The sequence below is a fragment of the Rana temporaria genome, chromosome 3 (assembly GCF_905171775.1).
Source record: "Rana temporaria chromosome 3, aRanTem1.1, whole genome shotgun sequence".
Classification (NCBI taxonomy): Eukaryota; Metazoa; Chordata; class Amphibia; order Anura; family Ranidae; genus Rana; species Rana temporaria.
The window spans coordinates 347,991,923-348,011,006 of record NC_053491.1 but is presented as its reverse complement, the minus strand read 5'-3'; the positions used below and the strand labels follow the sequence as shown (position 1 = coordinate 348,011,006).

At 46.2% G+C, this 19,084-nt stretch overlaps 2 protein-coding genes across 2 annotated transcripts; one reads left to right on the top strand and one right to left on the bottom strand.

Moving 5' to 3' along the window:
• Positions 1-13,155: 13,155 nt before the first annotated feature.
• On the top strand, positions 13,156-18,223 carry LOC120932627 (protein ALP1-like). Its single transcript, XM_040345139.1, has 3 exons — positions 13,156-13,492; positions 13,577-13,678; positions 15,921-18,223. The coding sequence occupies exons 1-3, from the start codon at positions 13,278-13,280 to the stop codon at positions 16,798-16,800; spliced, it is 1,197 nt and encodes a 398-aa protein (XP_040201073.1). The 5' UTR covers positions 13,156-13,277; the 3' UTR covers positions 16,801-18,223.
• Positions 14,625-15,924, bottom strand: LOC120932628 (soluble scavenger receptor cysteine-rich domain-containing protein SSC5D-like). The gene is made up of 2 exons (XM_040345140.1): positions 15,717-15,924; positions 14,625-15,640 (listed from the first exon to the last, which is right to left on the bottom strand). The coding sequence occupies exons 1-2, from the start codon at positions 15,869-15,871 to the stop codon at positions 14,644-14,646; spliced, it is 1,152 nt and encodes a 383-aa protein (XP_040201074.1). The 5' UTR covers positions 15,872-15,924; the 3' UTR covers positions 14,625-14,643.
• Positions 18,224-19,084: the final 861 nt, after the last annotated feature.

The following is a 19,084-nucleotide window of genomic DNA, read 5'->3' as shown; positions in this document are numbered from 1 at the left end:
CACTCAGCAGGCAGGTTAGCAATAAACAATGCATATAAACTTTAAATGCAGCAAGGTTGTTTATAAATCCACACTAGGTTTTGAGTGCACTCAAACGAACAGACAGAGGTATAGTACCCCTTTACACAGGCCAGCAGATAGAGCATCAATGTAGTTATAACTAGGGGCAGTCCTTAGTCTATACGTTTTGTTGGCACTCGTTGGTGTACGTTGCGGCCGTCAGTAAGGCCTGCAGGCAATATTAGAGCTATGGGGTCACTGGTTAACAGCTCTCCTCAGATGCTTTTACCTCAGACAGCTCTCCTCACATGCTTTTACCTCAGACAGCTCTCCTTAAGATGCTTTTACCTCAGACAGCTCTCCACACTGTCTTTGTCAGCCCTCTCTCTTTCTTTCACCTCAGTCCTTCCCTCCCCTCCTTCTCCTCAGCACTTCCTTCTTCTCCCCCAAGGACAAGTCAGCATCTCTCTGTCTCCATCTTGTGGCCAAATGGAGAAATTGCATTAATTACAAAATGCCTGATATATATATATATATATATATATATATATATATATATATATATACACATACTGTATTTATCGGCGTATAACACGCACCCTAATTTTAAGAGGGGAGTTTAAGAAAAAAAAATGTTTTCACAGCCCCCTCGCCAGTACACAGCCCCCCCATGCATTATACATCCCCTCATCCAGTACACATCCCCCTATCCATTATACATCCCCCATTCATTATACAGCCCCCCTCCATAGTATACAGTCCCTGTCCATTATACATCCCCCCCATCCAGTACACAGCCCCTCATCCAGTACATATCCCCCTATCCAGTACACAGCCCCCCATCCACTATACATTCCCCCACATCCGCTATACATCCCCCCATCCAGTACACAGCCTCCCCATCCATTATACATCCCCCCATCCAGTACACATCCCCCATCCATTATACATTCCCCCATCCAGCACACAGCCACACTGCACTCCCATGAGACCCCCAGTCTCCCGGGACAGTGCTGCCAGCATTCTCTACAGTTAAGTAATACAAAAAAAATCACTGTCAGCCCCTTCCACACTGCTCCTCCTGTGTCACTCCTATTGCAAACTGAAGCTTCCATCTACCTCAATAGCTCAGTTTATTTCACTGACCTAGTCACATGACTGCTCTCCTCTGATGTTACACAGTAGGTCATGTGACTGCTCTCCTCCTCCAATCAAAGCTACACTCAGAGGAGGAGGAGAGCAGCCTGAAAAAACAGAGCTATAAAGATATTTAAAAGCTTTGTTTTACAATGACACTGACACAGGAGGAGCGGTGTAGAAGGGCTGGCAAGTGACTTTTTTTTTCTCAACTTCAGACTATGCAGGGAGCATTGTTTCTAGGGCTAGGGGATTTGGGACAGCCAGCCTGACACCCCCCCAATGGGTGGCTGCTGGGGCGGACTGCCTGATCCCCGCCCCCTATTGGTAAAACATGATATTGGTGTATAACATGCAGGCACTGTTTACCCTCTGTTTTCAGAGGAAAAAAGTGTGTTTAATACGCAGATAAATACGGTATATATATATATATATATATATATATATATATATATATATATATATATATAAGGTTTTGATGTCTCTTTGTCTCTAATCCTCTAATCCCCACTTTCTACTCTGGTGACACAATGCATGTGTTACAGAGTGTGACAGCAGGTCAATGGGACAGGCGAAACCTCTCCAAATAGAACACATACTGGTACAGAACTTGACAGGATCTAATCCATCCACAGCACTATGCAAAGTGAAAACAACAGGAAAATAAAAGTGTCTGGAGTTGGGCTTTCAAGGGCCAGTCTACCCTAAATAATATTTCAGTTTTTAATAGAATCTAGAGAGGTAAACATCTGTCTTTTCTATCTCTCATGTGGTCTATTATTGAGACCCCTGCCTGCACTGAGTTCCTGCAACTGCACACCTGCTGTGCCCATTATGAGTGGTTTGCACCATCCCTGCTGGATTTGTTCCATTGTTATTGATGCAGGCTGTAACAGGAGGAGCCAAAACACACAAAGGTGACCTGTACTACACAAGAAACAGTTACGTTGAGAATTATGGCAGAAGAGATCTCACTGTAGCAGTATCCAAAACATATAGAAACCTAGGGACTGATTTCACCAATCTACAGCTAAATGTAACTTTAAAGTGGCCTGACCCTTTAAAATGGCAATGCTGTTCTTCAAAACATATTAAAAGAGAGCTTTTTTAGTTCCTTTGGGTCCTCTAACTATATAACCTGACTGGTTGTACTTTCAAAATATGTTTTAAGAGGAAAGACAGAACCATTGAACAAAAGCCAGTGGCAGATACAAAGGAAGAATTGCAGGCATATTTACACAGCAGCCTTCTCTCATGTCATCAGTTGCATAGCGGACAAAAAAAAAAGAAGCTCTCGGTTAATGTTTACTTTACTTTATTGTGTTCATCAAAAGCCGGGTGCTCCTTTCATAAGATAAACAGTCGTTTATGATCATTCCATATTTATTCGTTTTCAGGACGTCTTTGCTGTATGCTTCTCATCTTCGCAAAAAAGAAACAAAGTAGCACACAATGTTTATGACAACAAATGTACATTAAACTCTGCAAACATCACGACCAACAAAAGGAGAATTTATTCTGGAGCTTATGACCATTGTTTGTGAAACAGAAGGAGCAAAGAATCATAATATAATGGCAACCGCATGCAATGATAAATGCCTAAAGAGTATTGTTTATCATCTGCGGAACACTGGGGCAGAAATAAGGCTGGATTAGAGTAATGGCCCAGCATGTACCTTTCCTTCCCTTCAAAAAGTTAAAGGATACTTAAAGGATAGCAATACTTTTCTAATAATTTAAGTTGAACTCCAAGTAGTTATAAAAGACGCTGCTCTGTAGTCAATATTACATTATACAATGCAATTTTTAAAATGCAAGCCCTACAGTGTAAGTGTATAGGCAGGTGCAGGATAAACCAGCCTTTCCAAACCAGAGTGCCCAGGCACCCTGGGGGGCCTTCAGGTTTCTTCAGGGGTGCCCTGGTAAAAAAAAATATCTAAAAAGTGCCCAAAAATTGTAGACAAGCCAACTGGTGTACCAAGCCTGCCTTTTATTTACACAAAGCCACGGGTTTTCATTGCACACAATTACAACCTTCCAGCCATCGGCGTCCTAACAACTAAGTAATGACGTCATCAATTGATAAGGAGGAGGTCGGGTGCCTAAATGGCATTTATGTTTGCCCATCTCCTATTCTTGTCCATCAGCAATGGGGTCACATTAGCTGAGTGATGGAGAGAAACATTGCAAAACTGGTCAATACCGATGTGCAAAGGTGTATAAGTCAGGTTGGCTATACTGCATGTGTTGATGTTTCTATGTTATGTAAAACTATTTGTTTCATTTTTTACATTTAAAGCCCCATACACACTATGAGTTTTCCTGACGGTTTTCTCTTCAGGTTTACCAAAACCATCTAATATGAGGTCAAACCTCAAGAGTTTCAATTTGTATGCAATCAGGCAGGCCCTTGCACTACATGGTTTTGGTAAACCTGATGAGAAAACTGACAGGAAAACTGATAGTGTGTATGGGGCTTTAGAATGGGGTGCCTAGAGATTGTACATCATTTTAAAGAGTTCATTGACTGACAAAAGGTTGACAAGCACTGCTTTAACCTGAAAGTGACACTGGGGGTTATTTACGAAAGGCAAATCCACTTTGCACTAGAAGTGCAGACTACAAGTGCAAAGTGCACTTGATATTGCACTGAAGGGTAGATCTGAAATGAGGGGAAGCTCTGCTGATTTTATCATCCAATCACGTGCAAGCTAAAATGCTGTTTTTTTTCCTTGCATGTCCCCCTCGGATCTACAGTGACTGCACTTCCAAGTGCACTTTTAAGTGCACTTTGCACTTGTAGTTTGCACTTGTAGTGCAAAGTGGATTTGCCTTTCATAAAAAAAAAAACACTGTGTCATTTCTTCAGGCTGGCAGTAGCCGATTGGGGATTCAATATTTCCTGCTATAAGCTCCAGGCAGCCATCTTTGGGAGGGAGGCAATCCTATTGGTTACTGGAATCCTATGAGATATAAACAGCCATTTTGACTCAGGATTCCATAAATAGTGGAGTTTTGCATCATCAACAAACTTATTGTGGACCCTGGCAGCCAAGGGCAGACAATGGCCAGCATCTCAAAATTCTTAATAGATCACGCGACAACTTGTTCCGCAGATATCCATCACAAGGTTTGAATACCCTGAATCTCTATATTTTCCAAGTTTTACAGGGGCATGTATGACATACACCTCTTGTAAAAGTCTCTGGTCAGCAAGGTAACCTGGGCACCTGAATCAAGAATGGCTCTGGTATAAATTCCTTCAACCAGAGCAGGCACTACAGGCAGAGGGCCTACCAACTGGGCAGGAGGCCTGTTGGAAGCATTCAGGACCGGAGGTTGGACCAAGAGAGGCTGACCTGGTCATTTTAGTCTCCTATCAGGTACCCCTCCAAGGGCAGTGCTCCTCTGGCATCTTGTAATCTGTAAGTGTGGATCATAACATTGCTGGTAAACTGCTGTTCTTACAAACATTACTTTATCTACCCAAAGAACTGTATACTCTTCGATATATATAGTACCATTGCTATAACTGCCTTGTTTATGCCTTTTTCACTCTGCACTAAATAAATAAATAAATAGTGTTAAAATAATTAGACTCACTTGTGAGGTTTTTAGTGATTGTGATTAAAGTAACTTTTCTCTAACTCCTAAAATGAGCCATAAACATTTAACCTGGGTTCTACTGAAAATAATACTGAAAATCACAGGACAGTTATACAAAATGAATGGCTTTCATTCATAGGCCCTCGCATGGACGGGTAAGTACAGTCCTTCCTGCCTCGGCGGGTTGGTATGGCTGGGCATTCCTGGGGTTTGGGGATCTTCCTATCCTCCCTTTTTCCTGCTCTCTGTCATATTTCCCTCTGCTGCTCTACTGCTGCTACCACGGCGGACCTGTTGGGGGGCTTCTTTTCCCACCAGGGGACTGTGGGGTGTCTGGGCCCATATTTTTCTGTGGGGGTGTGCTTTGCCTCAGGGAGGCCCCATTAGGCCTTCTCATTCACATCGCTGTGTTTCGCCGCCATTTTTTTGTAGTCTGCTGTTTGCATTGAAAATTCCCATTGCCGGCCATCTTGTTGTGGTCGCGCTTTGGCGCAGCTTGCTATTGCGGTCGGCCATTTTACTGTGGCCTTGCCCTGTTACCTCTGAGGCGTCCAGCGGCCATTTTGTGAGTGGTTTTGGCCTCTAGTGCTGGCTTCTACACGGCGCGCAGCACATATCTCCTCACAGTTTTTTACCTCACAGCTTTACTTCGCGGCTTTTTCCTCACAGCACACGCTGTGTACTGAGGGCAGGCAGCGGTGCTGAACAGTCTCTTGCTGGGTTGGTGAGTCCCCTGGGTAACTCCCCGGTAAGCGCAGCAAGGACTTTTAAGGAAAAGCCTTCACAGAGTGGTCCGACTTGTGGGACCCAAAAAATAATGACCCCTCAGTGGATGCCTCAGCTGCACTATCCAGCTTAAGGGAGTCCCTTTTTTCAGGTCTTGAATAGGTCCCTGAGAGCTGTCTGTATTATGGAGTCAGTGTCTGGTTCTTCTTTCCCAAACATGCCAGAGGTGGCAGCTGGTGCTCCTGCACCTGCGGTTCCCATGGACACTTTGTCGGCAGTCCTGGAATCATTTGTTGCCAGGGTGGATGCAGCGTAAGGGCGTAAGGGGGGTAAAAGGGCCCCCTCCCCCACCATCTCCTGGGGAATGCTCTGACTCAGACACGGACTTGGCTGTGGCACAGGACCCCGGTTCTGTATTGTCTGAGGATGTGGACCAGGACCTTCCTTGTGAGAAAGACTTCTCACTTGGGTCAGTACAGGACAGGGCACTTGTTAGTGCGCTTATCAGTGCTGTAAGGGACTCCCTTAAGCTGGATAGTGCAGCTGAGGCATCCACTGAGGGGTCATTATTTTTTGGGTCCCACAAGTCGGACCACTCTGTGAAGGCTTTTCCTTATGTGTCCTTTTTTTGACAAGTTCATTGATAAGGAATGGGAAAAGCCGCAGAAGTCCTTTGTAGTTCCTCAGCGCCTGGTGGTCCATTACCCCTTTGAGGACAGCCTTTTGAAAAAATGGGCTTCTCCTCCAGTAGTTGACCCCCCGGTTGCCTGGTTAAATAAGGTAACCACTCTCCCTATAGAAGGGACCCCTGCCTTCAAGGACCATACTGACAGGAGGTCCGAGGCGCTGACCCACTCCATGTTTATCATGCTGGGGTCTGCATTGCAGCCTATTGTGGCTGCAACCTTGGTGTCTCAGACACTCGCTGAATGGGCAAAAAAAGTTTTGCACCAGACTGTGGAGGAGCATCCGCTCCCTCCCGAATTTATTAGACTGGCTGACCAGTTGATCCAGGGCCTTGTATATGTCTGTGATGCTACACTGGATGCAGCCCCCTTGATATCCAGAGCTTCTGTGTCGGCGGTGGTTTTGTGCCACCTGATTTGGCTGGACTGCTGACCAAGCATCCAAAAAAGACCTGTGTAACAGTTCTGATGAACGGGAGTGAACCTCAACTGCGGATAGGGAAAGAATTCAATGCACTTCCCATGTTATGTGAGATTTCAGTACTAGTCCCCAGGCGTCACTCCAATCAGAGAACAGGCATTTGGGGGGTCACTACATCATCTCTCTCACATATAGGAATGTGTTGAGCTACTAATGGTTGACGTATTACAACATGCGTCCAACCGTTAGCGTAGAAAATTTACAATAGAAATCAATGAGCACAACTGTATTAAAGGTTCCAATGCACTACTATTATGCAAGTGATTATCAGTACGGGACCCCAGGCATCACTCCAATCAGAAAACAGGAGTTTGGGGGTTCTCTACATCATATCACTTTAATCATAAAGTATGCAACCCTTAGCATAGAAAAGTTAAGGCGAACATGTTCAGTAACTTAGGGCATGGGCCCATAAATAAGTAACAACTTATGTCAAGCACATAGTAAATGAGGATAGTGTAGGCAACTAAATAGTTGCGTAAGAGAGGCAAATATAACTCAGCTAATTTCAGAGTGTATGTCCCTTCTGTATACTCCACATCAAACAGCCAACAGGCACAACAGTCAGTCCCAAGCAGTATCTTAGTATCTAATAAGCCAGAGTTAAATACAGCAATGTTTAGAAGCAAAATATGTAGCAGGTCTTTCTAAGGCACTACAAGTGAAACAATTGCTACTTATCCGTTTGCAGGGCTTGAGTTTTAGCAGCAAGGGATTCCGTAGTGTGGGTTGTCATTAAGGAAGAACTCTTAGGTTGTCCGCAGCGATGGCAGCCTGGACGTAGTGAAGGTCTTTGCTAGCTGGCCATAATGTTGCAGCCTGAGTTGATGTCCAGTGTGGTAGCAAATGTACCTGTATTGTATCGTGGCCCGTACGGCTGACAATAATAGAACAGTGTGCAGTGTGCAGGTGTAGTGCATAAGCTCTAATACAAAGCAGGTGTATGGAGAAACTGCCATAATCCACAACGCACTTCCGCGCTTTAGGCTGGAACGCACGCGGTGCCGGGCGAAAACTCCATCGCGCGGGTGCCGTATGCGTTCCAGCGTGGAACGCATTACGGCGCCGAGAGCGCCTCTTACACCCTGGCAGATTTACCCTTCAAGGGTGGGAGGCTTTTTGGTACCTTGCTGGACGACATTATCAAGGATGTCACTGGGGGTAAGAACACTCTCCATCCTCAGTCCACCAACGGGAAGGAGCCGCGCCGTAAGCCGGGTCCTTCGTTTCCCACTCAGAAGCGGTATTTTCGTCAGTCAGGGCCCGCGGATAAACCCTCCCAGGCCGACAAAGGCTCAGCTGGGGGACAGAAACATCCCTGGGTGCGTAAGCCGAACAAACCGGCATCCAAACCCGCCACTGCATGAAGGCTTGCCCCCGCCCGACTAATGGGTGGGGGATGGCTTCTCAGGTTCACAGCTCGTGGACCTCCCTGCTCTCCGACCAGTGGGTCTGCGAGGTGGTCTCTTCGGGGTACAAGATAGAGTTTCTTTCCTATCCACCGAACAGATTCTTTCCCTCAAGTCTTCCTCTCCTTCCGGCTCGTTGGGCTGCCCTACTGGGGCCAGTGCAGGACTTGCTAAGTTGCAGGGTAATTTTACCCGTTTCCTTTATGAAAGTAAGGAAGTTCCACTTGGAATCCATTCGTTTGGTGGTGGCTGTGCTCCATCCGGGGAACCTTCTGTTATCCTTGGACATCAAGGACGCATACTTGCATGTCCCAATTTGCGCAAGTCACCAGAGGTTTCTGCGCTTTGCGATAGGGGAGGACCACTATAAGTTTGTGGCGCTTCCTTTTGAACTAGCGTCAGTACCAAGAGTTTTCATCAAGGTGCTCGCACCGATCCTAGCTTTGCTGAGACAGCGAGGCATTGCCATCGTGGGCTACTTAGACGATCTTCTTCTGAGAGCAGCTTCTGGCTCAGAAATAGAGGTGGATGTGTCTATAGCCAGCCAGACCCTCCAAGACTTTGGGTGGGTGTTAAACATTTAGAAGTCGGTCATGGTACTGACTCAGCGTTTGGAGTACATAGGGTTGATTCTAAACTCCTCGGAAGCTAAAGTCTTTCTTCCCCTGGAAAAATTGCAGACTCTTCAGTCTGCGGTGAAGCTGTTTGCATCCCGCAAATGGTCGTCTCTCTGTTTTTGCATGCGAGTCCTGGGTCTGATGGTAGCCTCCTTCGAGGCAGTACCATATGCCCAGTTCCACACTCGTGTATCGCAGAGGGAGATCCTGTCCAAATGGAACAAATCTCCATTGTCTCTGGAACGTCAGATTCAGGTAAGCCAACTAGTCAGAGTCTCTCTGAATTGGTGGCTGAGATCCCTGGCTCTTCGGTTCGGGAAGTCGTTTCTTCCCTTTCAGTGGACGGAGATTACTACGAACGACAGCCTCACGGGTTGGGGGGCATCTGGGGGGTCCAGTCAGCCCAGGGTCGCTGGAATCTAGAAGAATCACATCTGCCGATCAATGTCCTGGAACTTCGGGCGATCAGACTATGCCTCTCCTCGTGGTCGAGGTTGCAATCAGGCAGTGGCTTATGACAACCATCAGGGGGAACACGGAGCTCGGCTGCAGCGTCCGAGGTCACTCACATCCTAAGGTGGGCGGAAAGAAGCGGAAAGAAGCATGCCGCCCCTGTCGGCCATCTACATTCCGGGCGTATAAAACACTTTGCGGGTGTATCTGTCTGCTACGGCTCCGTTTCGTAGATCTGACTCACTTTTTGTGTCTGTGTCTGGTCTGGTCTCGTGGATCAGGCAGACTTTCATACAGGCCTATGCTCTTAGGGGGCAGGTGCCCCCCTTTCCGGTCACGGCACATTCGACCAGGGCAATTGGTGCTTCCTGGGCTTTCCGACATCAAGCGTCTGTCTCACAGGTGTGCAAGGCGGCGACTTGGACGTCCGTTCACACTCTTTCCAAATTTTACAAGGTTGATGTGAGTGCATCTTCTGATGCTTCCTTCGGCCGCAAGGTTTTGCAGGCGGCTGTTTAAAGTTGCACCTCCTCCGTTGAAGAGCTCTGCTTGTTTGCGGTGAAGTTGTTTGTTTTTACTGATACTGTTCCCACCTCTCGTTTTTTGACACTGCTTGGGAAAGTCCCACCTGTCAAGACTTGAGAAGGCTGTGTCCGTCCATGGACGATAAGAGAAAATATAATTTTTTGTACTCACTGTAAAATTATTTTCTCTGTCGTCCATGGACAGACAGAATCCACCCCTCCTTTTTAGGTTTGTACTGCTTGTGAGGCTGCATGCTGCAGGGAGGAGGGTTATTTCCGGAGGGACCGCCCCCTGGGCGGGGCTGTTCAACTCTGTTAAAGTAACATGTATTTAATTATCTAACATGTTCTGCCTAGTCCTCTTGTGTGAACAGGAACATAACCCACTTGTCAAGACTTGAGAAGGCTGTGTCTGTCCATGAATGACAGAGAAGAGGATTTTACGGTGAGTTCAAAAAATCCTATTATTTGCAAAGTGTTATTAAAAATTATATTTCATTTTTTTTAAAGATTCTAGGAAGGTAAATCACCTGACTATTCTATTCTATCTCTCATGGGGTCTATTAGTGAGATTCCTGCACTGAGTTCCTGCAACTGCACACCTGCCTTGCCCATTATGAGGGATTTGCACCATCCCTGCTGGATTTGTTCCATTGGCCCAGATTCAGGTAGAATTGCGCTATATTTGCGCGGGCACAGGGCAACGATTTTGCCCTGCGCCCACGCAAATATTTTGCGCTGCCCTCGATTCACGGAGCAGTAGCTCCGTGAATTGCGAGGGCGCGCCGGCAAAATTGCCTGGCGTAAGCGCGCACGATGTAAATGATCCCGCCGGGGGGCGGGAATCATTTAAATTAGGCGCGCTCCCGCGCTAAGCGTACAGCGCATGCTCCGTCGGGAAACTTTCCCGACGTGCATTGCGGCAAATGACGTCGCAAGGACGTCATTTGCTTCAAAGTGAACGTGAATGGCGTCCAGCGCCATTCACGAATCACTTACGCAAACGCCGTGAAATTCAAATTTCACGGCGCGGGAGCGGCGGCTATACTTTAGCATTGGCTGCCCCTGCTATTAGAAAGGGCAGCCTTGCGCGAAAGTTGCCGTACGGAAACTCCGTACCTGGCTTGCGCGGGGCCCGCGCAAGTTTGTGAATCAGTTGGTAGTATGCAATTTGCATACTACACGCTAATCACAATGGGAGCGCCCCCTAGCGGCACACGCAAGAATGCAGCCTAAAATCTGTGAGGCATAAGAGCCTTATGCCGCGCAGATTTTAGGCTGCAGTCGGTGTAACAAGGTTCCTGAATCAGGAGCACTCGTTACACCGGAGCAAGTAAGCAATTGCGCCGTGTAACTTATGGTTACACAGGCGCAATTGCTTCTTGAATCTGGGCCATTGTTACTGATGCAGGCTGTAACAGGAAAAGCCAAAACACACAAAGGTGAGCCACCCATGAACCCCATTTAGACAGAAACACATTGAAAATTATGGCAGAGGAGATCTCACTTTAACAGTATTCAAGACATATAGGAACCTGGGGCCATATTCTGAGTAAATCTCCGCTAGCTTCGCTTAGGGCACTTACACTCCGCTGTCCCAACTTACTGGAGCAGGTGTTGTATTCCCCAACCACTTGCTCCATAAGTTGGGACAGCGGAGTGTAAGTGTCCCGGCGTAGCCTGGCGGATCTCCAAGGGGGCGGCTTCTATTCAAATGAAGCGCGCCCCCGATACAAAAGAACTGGGCATGCGCCGGGCTGCAAAAAGCCCAGTGCGCATGCTCCAGTTCTCGGCGGAAAACGTCAATGACGCCGACGTGTGCATCATTGACGTAAAGTCGTATTCAAGAACGACTTACGTAAACGACGTATCCGACGAAAAAACACGACGGGGACCCGACGCCATCCGTAACATGGCCTACGCGAGACTTGCGGAAACTTACCCCTCATATAGCAGGGGTAAGTTTCCGCTTACGCAAACGACGTTAGCGACGGTTACGCGACGCGAACTCGTTCGTGAATCGGCGTAGAAGGATCATTTGCATACGCAAATGACTCCTTCACTTAAATGCCATCTAGCGGCGGCCGGCGTCATTGCATTTAAGATCCGCCAGTGTAAGTGACTTACAGATGGCGGATCTTAAGTGTATCTATGCAAAACTGATTCTGAGAATCAGGAGCATAGATACACGGGTCAAAAAAGGGAGTGACGATGGAGTATCCTGAGTTACTCCATCGTAACTTTACTCAGAATATGGCCCCTAGGGACTAATTCCACCAATTAGACACCACCCAAGTGGCCTGACTCTTTAAATTGGTAATGCTGTACTTCATAGCATATTAGTAGAGAGTTTTTTTAATTCCTTTGGGTCCTCTCACCGGATAACCTGACTGGTTGTATTTTCTAAGAGGAAAGAGAACCATTGAACAAAAACCAGTGGCAGATAAAACCCAGTGGGGATTAAATACCACCAAAAGAAAGCTCTATCTGTCTCAAAACAATTCTAAACATTTCATTAATTGTCATAAAGTGTGACAGCACTGAAAATTGTCTTAGGCAGTAAGGGTCCATTATTGAAGTGGTTAAGGAGGTCAGGTTTGCCAATAAACTGTTCTTACTATTCTTGTCTTTCATGATCTTCATTTTTAATCCAGCTCACTGAGATGACACTTAAAATTAAGTTTTTAATGTTAAACATTTATACTAACCCAGGTGGATGCAGCATTGATCCAATGCTGCATCTTTCCCCCGCCGTCTCTGCAGTGAGAACTGAGCGATCAAGCACTGCTGATTGCTCAGTTCTCCCCCTCTGCTCTGAGCAGAGAGCTGTGACTTTCAGTCAGCAGCTCTCTGCTCTCCCCTCCACCCTCTGCCACTTACTGGAACAATGGGCTGTGAAGGGGGTGGGAGGGGCTGGTTCAGACTTTCAGCAGATCACTGAGAGGCTGAACCAGGTGTCAGTCCAAGTTTCTGAGCAGATACCGACCATAAGGAGTGCAGAACAAACACTGCACACCTGTGACCTATTGGAGAAGTATGGCCAAAAAAGCTTTGGGTATTCTTCTCCTTTAAGCCACAGGTACTTAAGGAAGTAATATTTTCAGAAACAGGTTAGCAATAGCAGTCTTTGCCCTAACATTTAATTGTTTTGTATGTAAATTTGTATTTTGACTCTGGTGCTGCATGGGCGAGGCTTAACATATTAATAGACCTTTAGGCCCCATGCACACGAGACGCTGCTAAACTCGAGTTCAGAGGCATTTGGGCATTTTTTTCAACTGCCCCTGAACACATTTAATGTTATCCTATGTGTCCATGCACACAATCACGTTTTTTGGCGTTTCAAAGCAGTTGGGTTTAGGCTGCATTCACACCTAGGCGTAGGCAATAGCGGCGTTTTTATCGGCGTTTTTTTTCGGCGTTTTGTCGCGCGTATATGCGCGTTTGCGCGCGTTTGCGCGCGTTTGCATACAGCGTCTTCCGACGTTTTTGTACCTCGTCGTTTTTCATATAATCCAATAGGAAAAATTATCATCCCTGACATCACTTGTTGCTATCCTAGGATTTTTTTTTTCCTCTTCCTGTGTTAATATACCTCTTCCGGGTCATCATTGTGCTTCCGACTCCACACTGAGAAAATGAGCGACGATGAGATGGCATGTATGCTGGCAGCAGCCACCGCCACCTCGTATATGCTATACCAGGGACAGAGGAGAAGGAAGAGGGCACGGAGATACTGGATCCACCCTGTTATTGCCGGTCGGGAAGAGACAGGCCAATTTTGGGTCCTTTATAATGATCTCCGAGAGCACGAGGAGAAATTTCTGGACTACACCAGGATGTCAATTAAAAGGTTAGTAAAAAGTATCTGTATTCATTCTTTTTGACATTGTACCTTTCCATGTCCACTAAAAACCCCATTTATTTTTATTAACAGCTTCGATGAGTTGCTTGAACTGCTCAGCGGTAGATTACAGAGGATGGACACCTTTTTCCGCAATTCCATACCCCCTGTGGAGCGACTTATCATCACACTGAGGTAAGGTTAAAAATCTTTGTCAAATTTATTGTGCTGATATTTTTTTTTTTTTAAATTTTCCAAAATGATGCTCTAGTGCCCATAAAAAAAAATAAAAAAAAATGTAGAAAACCCAAAAGAAAGCTACCGTATTTGCCGGGGTATAAGACCACTGTGTGTAAGACGACCCCCTAATTTTACATCCAAAATGTTGGTTTTGTGATATACTCACCGTATAAGACTACCCCCTTCCAACTATTCATGACTCGCCTCACGGTGCCACCATTACATTCCAGACTGTGCCCCATTACATGCCAGACTGTGCCCCATTACATTCCAGACTGTGCCCCATTACATTCCAGACTGTGCCCCATTACATTCCAGACTGTGCCCCATTACATGCCAGACTGTGCCCCATTACATGCCAGATTGTGCCCCATTACATGCCAGACCTGCCCCATTACATGCCAGACTGTGCCCCATTACATGCCAGATTGAGCCCCATTACATGACAGACTGTGCCCCATTACATGCCATATTGTGCCCCATTACATGCCAGACCTGCCCCATTGCATGTCCAGACCGGCCCCTTTACATGATCAGACCGTGCCCTTACCTTTGCGAATCGTGGCCGTACGTTTCTTCAAAAGCCGTGCCTCCTACATCTTCTGTTCCGTGATAGGCGGAACATTCAGCGTCCTATGAGGCACTGTGTTCAGTGTTCGTCCATCACGGAGGCCCTCTCGTCCGAGGACGAGAGGGCCTCCATGATAGGCGGACACCAAACGCACCAAACACTATTGCATACATTACCCAATACTAATATATTTGTATATGCATCTAATATTAAAAAACACACGTTTTAGAAGGTCCAATTTTTTTTATTTTTTTATACAGAATATTAAAAACTATATTCATCAAATTTGTGTTTTTTTATTTTTGTCAAAAAAAAGAAATCAAGCAAACGTTGCTCATAGAACAGTTTATTAAAGATTTTGGAAACTTTTAGGGGATTCCCCTGTGTCATCCACTGACATGCCAGCATGTATTGATTGGTCAAAACGTGACCGTTTGGAACTAGACGTACTAGCATGCGTCCAACGGGAAGGTGGTGTTGCTGGTGGTGGTGGTGGTGTTGGTGTAGGTTGGGGATTGTAAGGTGGGAGTGTAGGCAGGTGTGGGTAATCAGAATAAGTCGATGTCGTCCGAGAAGGGTAATAAGTAGGAGGTTGTGTCGGCAGATGAAGTGTTTGGGAAGTCGGAGGATGGTAGGCAGAAGGTGTCGTCTGTGGGTGTGTGTAAGGTGAAAGTGTTTGGGTAGTCTGAGGAGGGTAGGTAGAAGTTTGCGTCTGCAGGTGCGTAAAATCAGGAACTGTTGTGGAAGTATGAGTAGTGTATGCAGAAGGTGGTGTTGGTAGATGAGGGTGGGTAGAAAGTGTTGTCGTCTGAGTCGGGTAGGGTGGTGTGGGTTGAGGTAGGTGGCTGGGAAAAGGTGGTGGTGCTGACATATGTTGCGGGGGGTGGGTAGCATAAGGACCATAGGGTGGTGGTGGTTCTGGGGATTGGTATGGTTCCTCGGGTGGTATGAATGTGGCAATGTACCGTATGGTACCTGCCAACATATCGGCTTGTAGCCTTTTCGGAACCCTGTCCATCAGTTCCCCCAGACATTTGGCAGACATGTGTCCGTATGAACGGTTAGTACCCATTCTGTCTTTCATGTCTGCCATTATCTCTAACATTAATTTCACATTGGGGTCTGGATCCGGAGCCTTCCTTCTGATCCCTCTCGCAGCTACACGCGGTAACGGCCTTGGTGTGGACTCCTCCTCTCCCACAGGTGTTGCCGTCGTTGATTGTGAAGAAGTGGCCAACTGGCTTTCCGGCTCCAGACCCGCCAGTGCCTGATCGGCAGAATTTATGCTGCAGCTATCCATCCCGACAGGGGCGGTTGGAGCTGCTTCCTCCCAGCTGTTTTCAGTGCTGAAAATATAAATGAGTTATTATAACTTACGTATACCAATTTCGTTTACTGTCCTTAGTACAGATAATAGTTTACCTCGCCAAAGTCAATGAAGGTCTAAGGAATTCCAATTCCTTCGCATGGATATATTCCTTCGGGGCACATGCCGACGATCCACTTCTGGTATTCCTTATTATTCTCATATAGCGTGTATAGGCGTCACGAATACTCTTCCACTTATTTTTTATCATTTTAACTGTCAAAAACAAAATAAAATAATATATATTATTGTCTTTGTAGGTATTTATCGACTGGACAGTCTCTAGGAAGTCTACATTATGCCTTCCGTATAGGCAAGTCGACAGCGAGTTACATCATACGTGACACCTGCTCTGCTATATGGGAGGTTCTCCATGAAGTAGTTTTCAAGAAACCTACTGCACAGGAATGGGCACAGATTGCGGAGGTATTCTGGCAACGCTGCAACTTTCCCAATTGTGTCGGAGCAATAGATGGGAAGCACATTAGGATTGTGAAGCCCATGACAAGTGGAAGCGAATTCTTCAATTACAAGAAATATTTCTCTTTTGTATTGATGGCTGTAGCAGATGCAAACTACTGCTTTACATACATAGACATTGGGTCATATGGCAGCAGCGCGGACTCAACTATCTTTGGGAACTCTTCCTTTGGTCAAATGCTGCGAACAGATGGTCTTGACCTACCAGAATGCAGTCCACTACCAGGCACAAATGGCCCTCCCCTACCCAGTGTATTTGTGGGTGATGAGGCCTTTTCTTTGGGGACAAATCTCCTACGGCCTTATTCGGGTCATAGTTTAACACAGGAGAGGAGCGTATTCAACTACCGCCTAACCAGAGCACGGCGAGTAGTTGAATGCGCTTTTGGTATACTTGCCAATAAGTGGCGGCTCCTGCACACTCCCATTGTGTTAAACATGCAAAATGCCGTCACTGCTGTCAAAGCTGCGTGTGCCTTGCACAACTTTGTGAGGCAGCGCGATGGCTTTGATTTTGAAGAGCCGGTTGCTGAGACTCTGGAAAGAGCTCAGTGGACTGGTGTCCGTGGGAACAGGCAGGGTTCATATGTCCGCGATCAGTATGCGGCATATTTCATGTCTCCTGCAGGACAGGTACCATGGCAGCTGGATTCTATTTAATTATTAACATTATTATTTTTTTGTGAATATGCTGTTGTGATAAAATAAAAATCTTTGATTTATGTATTAAGAAGTCTCATGTTTATTTTATTTTTATATTTTTTTAACTTTTGGTGCATTATCCCTATGATGTCAAATTCGGGGTCAGAGTGTCAGGATGGGAAGAACAACTCACGGGTCCTGCATCAGTGGGAACATTAGGGTTGGTGGTTACTAGGAAGGGGAGTATCTCCCCAATGGGGCACTGTACTGTATTATTCACTGATAACAATGATGGTATACTAATCCTCCTAGGTGGAATAGTATACCATCATTGTTATCAGTGAATACTACAGTACAGTGCCCCATTGTTGTTGTCAATGGGGGGGATAGTGCGTCATGACATTGGAAGGTGTTGTGTCCAAAGGGCCGGACAAAGGCTAGCAAACGGCCAAATCTGGCACTCGTGCAGCAGCATAGGTGCTTATAAAAGGTGGTGGCAATAGATATTTTATTTAACCACTTCAAGACGGCCATCAGCACATATACGGCCACAGGGTGTTTCTACTTCTGTGGTGGTCCGTATTTGTACGGCTGACCCTTCCCTCTTTCACCACGCGCGCTCCTGAGCGCCCAGCGGGGAACTTCTGTGCTGGCCGTGTACCTTTGACACATCAAATGACAGAACACTGTGAAAGACACATTTGAGTGACCGTTTGATAGAAAATCTGTGCGGCCAATTAGAGACGATCTCATATGTAAACAGATGAGATCATTTCTCATTGGCGGCTAACAAAATGACAACGTCATGTGAGGGAGAGAGGAGACCGATCTGTGTCTCTTGCAAATAGTGACACAGGTCTGTCACCTCCCCCAGTCAACCCCCTTCCTCCACTGTTACAACACTATATTGAGTACACATTCCCTTCCTCACCCCCCTAGTATTAAGCAATTCCCTCCCAGTCACATTACTGCAAAAAATGTGAAAGGCGTTAAAAATTGTGTCAAAAGTGTACGATGTGTCCGCCATAATGTCAGTCTTGAGAATATACCTACAAAATAGTCTTACCTGTAGATAAAAGTCAAAAACCATGGGTTTACAAACATTGAATTTCCAAAAATAAAATATATATATCATCTACTTATGTTCATTTGACTGTTTGCAGGAGTTTACCTTTTTTATCCTTATCAGTTATTTGGGTCCAGTTCTGGTAAATCTGAGAGCCAATTTGGTCCCATGCCCTCCTCCGAACGGTTCGCAGGCTGTAAGATGGATGCTTAATGTCATGAAGGCAGGGGTGCTCCTTGACCATCCTGATAAATTTTTCAGGGTCTAGGAGGGAGAGGGTTTCATCCATGTCTGAATCCATGCTGCAGTGTGATATACTCCTATGGAAAATGGTGATTTTTGGACTTCCTGTTTGAGATTATGTACTTTTCTTTTACATTTCCTGTATTCAATTTGAGCAGCAGAGGCGTCAAAACGCTTGTACAAACGCTTGTTGTCGCGCTATACGCGCGTATCGGGCGTTTTACATTGCTTTCAATGGAAAACAAAAAACGCTCAAATACGCGCATATCGCGCGTATTGCGCGACAAAAAAGGGTCCGGAACTTCTTTTGACTACAGGCGATGCGCGACAGGCGCATCAGCGTGCAGATGTGAACCATGCCCATAGCCTTACATGTATTTTGGTCCCTCTGGCGTTTGTGCGCGTCGCGCTACAGGCGACAAAACGCCAAGGTGTGAATGGGCTCTAAGGGCCGTTTTTCCAAACCCAAAATTTTGGGTTCAGAAGCTTTCAGCTTTTGCGTTTTAGACGCAAATCGCGGCAAATCGCGGCAAATCGCGGCAAATCGCGGCAAATCGCGGTACCGGCGTTTTGCCGCGATTTCGTTTATAGGCGTTTTTAAAGGTGACCTGTTTTTTTACATTAGAAATCTCAAAAATTATGGCAAATGATGAAAAACCATAAAAAAACATAAAAAATGTAATTGCTTGCATTGCATTGTGGACAATCCACAACTTGTGGCAGGTGACGTGGCCAGTGGACAATCCACAACTTGTGGCAGGTGACATGGCCAGGTGACGTGGCAAGTGGACAACCCACAACTTGTGGTATGTGACGTGGCCAGGTGACGTGGCAGGTGATGTGGCCAGGTGACGTGGCAGGTGACGTAGCCAGGTGACATGGCAAGTGGACAATCCACAACTTGTGGCAGGTAACGTGGCCAGGTGACATGGTAGGTGACGTGGCTAGGTGACGTGGCCAGTGGACAATCCACAACTTGTGGCAGGTGACGTG